This window comes from Coregonus clupeaformis, unplaced genomic scaffold, assembly GCF_020615455.1.
Source record: "Coregonus clupeaformis isolate EN_2021a unplaced genomic scaffold, ASM2061545v1 scaf1295, whole genome shotgun sequence".
Classification (NCBI taxonomy): Eukaryota; Metazoa; Chordata; class Actinopteri; order Salmoniformes; family Salmonidae; genus Coregonus; species Coregonus clupeaformis.
In genome coordinates, this window is record NW_025534749.1 from 37,501 (window position 1) to 45,535 (window position 8,035).

The 8,035-nt window shown below is 52.7% G+C and overlaps 1 protein-coding gene across 1 annotated transcript in view; it reads left to right on the plus strand.

Annotated features, from left to right (window-relative positions):
* The window catches only part of LOC121549414 (unconventional myosin-XV-like), a gene marked incomplete at its 5' end in the record, with an annotated part of 38,561 nt that extends 37,315 nt beyond the window's left edge, over positions 1 to 1,246 (plus strand). Inside the window, one exon of the mRNA XM_045217970.1 lies at positions 823 to 1,246. Coding sequence (XP_045073905.1) covers positions 823 to 924 — 102 coding nt within the window. The remainder of the gene's footprint in view (positions 1 to 822) is intronic.
* Positions 1,247 to 8,035: the final 6,789 nt, after the last annotated feature.

The following is an 8,035-nucleotide window of genomic DNA, read 5'->3' on the forward strand; positions in this document are numbered from 1 at the left end:
GTAACAAGGTTTTATCAGTGTTGTAACAATGTTCTGTCAGTGTTGTAACAATGTTGTGTCAGTGTTGTGTCAGTGTTGTAACAATGTTGTGTCAGTGTTGTAACAATGTTGTGTCAGTGTTGTAACAATATTGTGTCAGTGTTGTAACAATGTTTTATCAGTGTTGTAACAACGTTGTGTCAGTGTTGTAACAATGTTTTATCAGTGTTGTAACAATGTTGTGTCAGTGTTGTAACAATGTTGTGTCAGTGTTGTAACAATGTGCTGTCAGTGTTGTAATAATGTTCTGTCAGTGTTGTAACAATGTTGTGTCAGTGTTGTAACAATGTTGTGTCAGTGTTGTAACAATGTTGTGTCAGTGTTGTAACAATGTTGTGTCTGTGGGAGTGTCGTAACAAGGTTTTATCAGTGTTGTAACAATGTTCTGTCAGTGTTGTAACAATGTTGTGTCAGTGTTGTGTCAGTGTTGTAACAATGTTGTGTCAGTGTTGTAACAATGTTGTGTCAGTGTTGTAACAATATTGTGTCAGTGTTGTAACAATGTTTTATCAGTGTTGTAACAACGTTGTGTCAGTGTTGTAACAATGTTTTATCAGTGTTGTAACAATGTTGTGTCAGTGTTGTAACAATGTTGTGTCTGTGGGAGTGTCGTAACAAGGTTTTATCAGTGTTGTAACAATGTTGTGTCAATGTTGTAACAATGTTGTGTCAGTGTTGTAACAATGTTGTGTCAGTGTTGTAACAATGTTGTGTCAGTGTTGTAACAATGTTGTGTCTGTGGGAGTGTCGTAACAATGTTTTATCAATGTTGTGTGTGTCCAGGGTCTGGAGCTGTGTCGGGTTATCGCCATGCACATGGAGAACATGCTGTCTGTCCGGGAGAAGAGACTCACCCTGCCACCTAGTGAGATCACTCTGCTATAACACACTGTCTGTCTGTCTGTCCGGGAGAAGAGACTCACCCTGCCACCTAGTGAGATCACTCTGCTATAACACACTGTCTGTCTGTCTGTCCGGGAAAAGAGACTCACCCTGTCACCTAGTGAGATCACTCTGCTATAACACACTGTCTGGAAGAAGAGACTCACCCTGCCACCTAGTGAGATCACTCTGCTATAACACACTGTCTGGGAGAAGAGACTCACCCTGTCACCTAGTGAGATCACTCTGCTATAACACACTGTCTGTCTGTCCGGGAGAAGAGACTCACCCTGTCACCTAGTGAGATCACTCTGCTATAACACACTGTCTGTCTGTCTGTCCGGGAGAAGAGACTCACCCTGTCACCTAGTGAGATCACTCTGCTATAACACACTGTCTGGGAGAAGAGACTCACCCTGCCACCTAGTGAGATCACTCTGCTATAACACACTGTCTGTCTGTCCGGGAGAAGAGACTCACCCTGCCACCTAGTGAGATCACTCTGCTATAACACACTGTCTGTCTGTCCGGGAGAAGAGACTCACCCTGTCACCTAGTGAGATCACTCTGCTGTAACACACTGTCTGTCTGTCTGTCCGGGAGAAGAGACTCACCCTGCCACCTAGTGAGATCACTCTGCTATAACACACTGTCTGGGAGAAGAGACTCACCCTGTCACCTAGTGAGATCACTCTGCTATAACACACTGTCTGTCTGTCCGGGAGAAGAGACTCACCCTGTCACCTAGTGAGATCACTCTGCTATAACACACTGTCTGTCTGTCCGGGAGAAGAGACTCACCCTGTCACCTAGTGAGATCACTCTGCTATAACACACTGTCTGGGAGAAGAGACTCACCCTGTCACCTAGTGAGATCACTCTGCTATAACACACTGTCTGTCTGTCCGGGAGAAGAGACTCACCCTGCCACCTAGTGAGATCACTCTGCTATAACACACTGTCTGTCTGTCCGGGAGAAGAGACTCACCCTGCCACCTAGTGAGATCACTCTGCTATAACACACTGTCTGTCTGTCTGTCCGGGAGAAGAGACTCAACCTGTCACCTAGTGAGATCACTCTGCTATAACACACTGTCTGTCCGAGAGAAGAGACTCACCCTGCCACCTAGTGAGATCACTCTGCTATAACACACTGTCTGTCTGTCTGTCCGGGAGAAGAGACTCACCCTGCCACCTAGTGAGATCACTCTGCTATAGCACACTGTCTGTCTGTCTGTCTGTCCGGGAGAAGAGACTCACCCTGCCACCTAGTGAGATCACTCTGCTATAACACACTGTCTGGGAGAAGAGACTCACCCTGCCACCTAGTGAGATCACTCTGCTATAACACACTGTCTGTCTGTCCGGGAGAAGAGACTCACCCTGCCACCTAGTGAGATCACTCTGCTATAACACACTGTCTGTCTGTCTGTCCGGGAGAAGAGACTCACCCTGTCACCTAGTGAGATCACTCTGCTATAACACACTGTCTGTCTGTCCGGGAGAAGAGACTCACCCTGTCACCTAGTGAGATCACTCTGCTATAACACACTGTCTGTCTGTCCGGGAGAAGAGACTCACCCTGTCACCTAGTGAGATCACTCTGCTATAACACACTGTCTGTCTGTCCGGGAGAAGAGACTCACCCTGTCACCTAGTGAGATCACTCTGCTATAACACACTGTCTGTCTGTCCGGGAGAAGAGACTCATCCTGTCACCTAGTGAGATTACTATGTTATAACACACTGTCTGTCTCTGTCCGGGAGAAGAGACTCACCCTGTCACCTAGTGAGATCACTCTGCTATAACACACTGTCTGTCTGTCTGTCCGGGAGAAGAGACTCACCCTGTCACCTAGTGTGATCACTCTGCTATAGCACACTGTCTGTCTCGGGATTTGAACCAGCAACCTTTGGGTTATTGTCCCAATACACTTAACCACTAGGCTACCTGCCGCCCTGATCTACATGGTCTCCTTCCTATCCTCCTTCCCTCCTCTCATCCTCTCCTTCTCTCTTCCTTCCCCCTGTTCTCCTCTCGCCCAATCAGGTGTGCTAGTGCTGAAATGGACCTATGGAGCAGCTAGGAGGGGTTAGAGGGGGACTGAGGAGGACTGGGTTGGGTATGGAACAGCTAGGAGGGGTTAGAGGGGGACTGAGGAGGACTGGGTTGGGTATGGAACAGCTAGGAGGGGTTAGAGGGGGACTGAGGGAGGACAGGGTTGGGTATGGAACAGCTAGGAGGGGTTAGAGGGGGGACTGAGGAGGACTGGGTTGGGGAAGGGAACAGCTAGGAGGGGTTAGAGGGGGGACTGAGGAGGACTGGGTTGGGAAGGGAACAGCTAGGGAGGGGTTAGAGGGGGACTGAGGAGGACTGGGTTGGGAAGGGAACAGCTAGGAGGGGTTAGAGGGGGACTGAGGAGGACTGGGTTGGGAAGGGAACAGCTAGGAGGGGTTAGAGGGGGACTGAGGAGGACTGGGTTGGGAAGGGAACAGCTAGGAGGGGTTAGAGGGGGACTGAGGAGGACTGGGTTGGGAAGGGAACAGCTAGGAGGGGGTTAGAGGGGGACTGAGGAGGACTGGGTTGGGAAGGGAACAGCTAGGAGGGGTTAGAGGGGGACTGAGGAGGACTGGGTTGGGTATGGAACAGCTAGGGAGGGGTTAGAGGGGGGACTGAGGAGGACTGGGTTGGGAAGGGAACAGCTAGGAGGGGGTTAGAGGGGGACTGAGGAGGACTGGGTTGGGGAAGGGAACAGCTAGGAGGGGTTAGAGGGGGACTGAGGAGGACTGGGTTGGGGAAGGGAACAGCTAGGAGGGGTTAGAGGGGGACTGAGGAGGACTGGGTTGGGAAGGGAACAGCTAGGAGGGGTTAGAGGGGGACTGAGGAGGACTGGGTTGGGAAGGGAACAGCTAGGAGGGGTTAGAGGAGGACTGGGTTGGGTATGGAACAGCTAGGGAGGGGTTAGAGGGGGGACTGAGGAGGACTGGGTTGGGTATGGAACAGCTAGGAGGGGTTAGAGGGGGGACTGAGGAGGACTGGGTTGGGAAGGGAACAGCTAGGAGGGGTTAGAGGGGGACTGAGGAGGACTGGGTTGGGTATGGAACAGCTAGGAGGGGGTTAGAGGGGGGACTGAGGAGGACTGGGTTGGGTATGGAACAGCTAGGAGGGGTTAGAGGGGGACTGAGGAGGACTGGGTTGGGAAGGGAACAGCTAGGAGGGGTTAGAGGGGGGACTGAGGAGGACTGGGTTGGGTATGGAACAGCTAGGGAGGGGTTAGAGGGGGGACTGAGGAGGACTGGGTTGGGTATGGAACAGCTAGGGAGGGGTTAGAGGGGGGACTGAGGAGGACTGGGTTGGGAAGGGAACAGCTAGGAGGGGTTAGAGGGGGACTGAGGAGGACTGGGTTGGGTATGGAACAGCTAGGAGGGGTTAGAGGGGGACTGAGGAGGACTGGGTTGGGTATGGAACAGCTAGGAGGGGGTTAGAGGGGGGACTGGGTTGGGTATGGAACAGCTAGGAGGGGGTTAGAGGAGGACTGAGGAGGACTGGGTTGGGTATGGAACAGCTAGGAGGGGGTTAGAGGGGGGACTGATGAGGACTGGGTTGGGAAGGGAACAGCTAGGAGGGGGTTAGAGGGGGACTGAGGAGGACTGGGTTGGGTATGGAACAGCTAGGAGGGGTTAGAGGGGGACTGAGGAGGACTGGGTTGGGAAGGGAACAGCTAGGAGGGGTTAGAGGGGGGACTGAGGAGGACTGGGTTGGGTATGGAACAGCTAGGAGGGGTTAGAGGGGGGACTGAGGAGGACTGGGTTGGGAAGGGAACAGTCAGGAGGGGGTTAGAGGGGGGACTGAGGAGGACTGGGTTGGGTATGGAACAGCTAGGAGGGGGTTAGAGGGGGACTGAGGAGGACTGGGTTGGGTATGGAACAGCTAGGAGGGGTTAGAGGGGGACTGAGGGGGACTGGGTTGGGAAGGGAACAGCTAGGAGGGGTTAGAGGGGGACTGAGGAGGACTGGGTTGGGTATGGAACAGCTAGGAGGGGTTAGAGGGGGACTGGGTTGGGAAGGGAACAGCTAGGAGGGGTTAGAGGGGGACTGAGGAGGACTGGGTTGGGTATGGAACAGCTAGGAGGGGTTAGAGGGGGACTGAGGAGGACTGGGTTGGGTATGGAACAGCTAGGAGGGGTTAGAGGGGGACTGAGGAGGACTGGGTTGGGTATGGAACAGCTAGGAGGGGTTAGAGGGGGACTGAGGAGGACTGGGTTGGGTATGGAACAGCTAGGAGGGGTTAGAGGGGGACTGAGGAGGACTGGGTTGGGAAGGGAACAGCTAGGGAGGGGTTAGAGGGGGACTGAGGAGGACCGGGTTGGGAAGGGAACAGCTAGGAGGGGTTAGAGGGGGACTGAGGAGGACTGGGTTGGGAAGGGAACAGCTAGGGAGGGGTTAGAGGGGGACTGAGGAGGACTGGGTTGGGTATGGAACAGCTAGGAGGGGTTAGAGGGGGACTGAGGAGGACTGGGTTGGGAAGGGAACAGCTAGGAGGGGTTAGAGGGGGACTGAGGAGGACTGGGTTGGGTATGGAACAGCTAGGAGGGGTTAGAGGGGGACTGGGGAGGACTGGGTTGGGTATGGAACAGCTAGGAGGGGTTAGAGGGGGACTGAGGAGGACTGGGTTGGGTATGGAACAGCTAGGAGGGGTTAGAGGGGGACTGAGGAGGACTGGGTTGGGTATGGAGCAGCTAGGAGGGGTTAGAGGGGGACTGAGGAGGACTGGGTTGGGTATGGAACAGCTAGGAGGGGTTAGAGGGGACTGAGGAGGACTGGGTTGGGAAGGGAACAGCTAGGAGGGGTTAGAGGGGGACTGAGGAGGACTGGGTTGGGTATGGAACAGCTAGGAGGGGTTAGAGGGGGACTGAGGAGGACTGGGTTGGGAAGGGAACAGCTAGGAGGGGGTTAGAGGGGACTGAGGAGGACTGGGTTGGGTATGGAACAGCTAGGAGGGGTTAGAGGGGGACTGGGGAGGACTGGGTTGGGTATGGAACAGCTAGGAGGGGTTAGAGGGGGGACTGAGGAGGACTGGGTTGGGTATGGAACAGCTAGGAGGGGTTAGAGGGGGGACTGAGGAGGACTGGGTTGGGTATGGAGCAGCTAGGGAGGGGTTAGAGGGGGACTGAGGAGGACTGGGTTGGGTATGGAACAGCTAGGAGGGGTTAGAGGGGGACTGAGGAGGACTGGGTTGGGAAGGGAACAGCTAGGAGGGGTTAGAGGGGGACTGAGGAGGACTGGGTTGGGAAGGGAACAGCTAGGGAGGTGTTAGAGGGGGACTGAGGAGGACTGGGTTGGGAAGGGAACAGCTAGGAGGGGTTAGAGGGGGACTGAGGAGGACTGGGTTGGGTATGGAACAGCTAGGAGGGGTTAGAGGGGGACTGAGGAGGACTGGGTTGGGTATGGAACAGCTAGGAGGGGGACTGAGGAGGACTGAGGAGGACTGGGTTGGGAACCACTGGTTTATTCTGGTAGCTCTTTCAGCTACTGTAGTCATGATTAGAATAATGGATGTTTATTACTGCTATGTGTTCTCTATAATGAATCAAAATGTTTCATTACCAATCAAATGATTTTAATAAAAAATGTCATGATGTATTGTGGAGTTGTGTCTCTGTTCTCCTGTCTTCATCGGTCTCTGCCGTGTTTGACTGGTGAGGATCAGACCTGGTTGCTCCGGTCCGGGTTTCAAACTCCACTCAGGTTTTACAGACTCCCGTCTGGTTTTGTTTGGCCTTTGCTACTTGTCTCAAGTAGATTGGTCACAGATTCCTGCCTGCTGATTGATGTAAACGGGCAGGGTTCCTGTGAACTGGCGTTGTGGTCACAGATTATGTTGGCCAGATACTCCAGTGGCTGCTACAACAATGAAAATGAATGTCTTCAAAAAAATAGAAGGCATTCGGGAGGAGGCAAGATCAGGTGGGACCATTCTAGCCAATGAGAGGGCAGATACGCGTGTGAACAGCAGGCAACACAGTTTACAGTAGTTACCACAGCCACAAAGTCAAAATGGTCTATATCATAAAAATTCATGAAAACAAACATTTGCCCTGGGTTAGGCATAAGGTTAGCAGTGTGGTTAAGGTTAGTTTTAAAATCACATTTTAGAAATAGGCAGGGTTTATCAGTGGCGAACCGTCATTCAGGACAGGTGGGGCAGGGCCACCTGTTTTCAGCCCCACCTGTTTAGCTAAAAACAAATAAAAATACAAATGTTTTTGTTGCCTGTTTTGCATGTTATTTTGGCATTAATACGTGTCACATATCAGTTTGCTAACAATATTTTTTTAAATGATATCATTGAGTTAAAGCCGCATACAAACATGGTCTCGTTTTTGCTTTCTTGAGTAAAGCAGCTCCTAAATGCAGGTGTTTCAGCCCAGCTCAGTGCTTTCTGTGGTGGTGGTGGGGCAGCCAGCTCAGGGCTTTCTGTGGTGGTGGGGCAGCCAGCTCAGGGCTTTCTGTGGAGGAGGGGCAGCCAGCTCAGTGCTTTCTGTGGTGGTGGGGCAGCCAGCTCAGGGCTTTCTGTGGTGGTGGGGCAGCCAGCTCAGGGCTTTCTGTGGTGGTGGGGCAGCCAGCTCAGTGCTTTCTGTGGTGGTGGGGCAGCCAGCTCAGTGCTTTCTGTGGTGGTGGGGCAGCCAGCTCAGGGCTTTCTGTGGTGGTGGGGCAGCCAGCTCAGTGCTTTCTGTGGTGGTGGGGCAGCCAGCTCTGTGCTTTCTGTGGTGGTGGGGCAGCCAGTGGAAGATACGGAGAGTCGGAGTTGGTAATGTCCTTTAGTTGCGCCATGATTGGCTCAGTGCTTTCTGTGGTGGTGGGGCAGCCAGCGGAAGATACGGAGAGTCGGAGTTGGTAATGTTCTTTAGTTGCGCCGTGATTGGCTCAGTGTTCTGTCACTCACGGGGACACTACGTCACCGCAAACTATGGGAAGAGCTCGAAAAATTCAAGCCCCTTGGGTGCTGCCATAGAGTTACATTAGAAGTGTATGTATGAAAAATGTATGCACTCACTAACTGAACGTCGCTCTGGATAAGTGCGTCTGCTAAATGACTCACTAACTGGAAGTC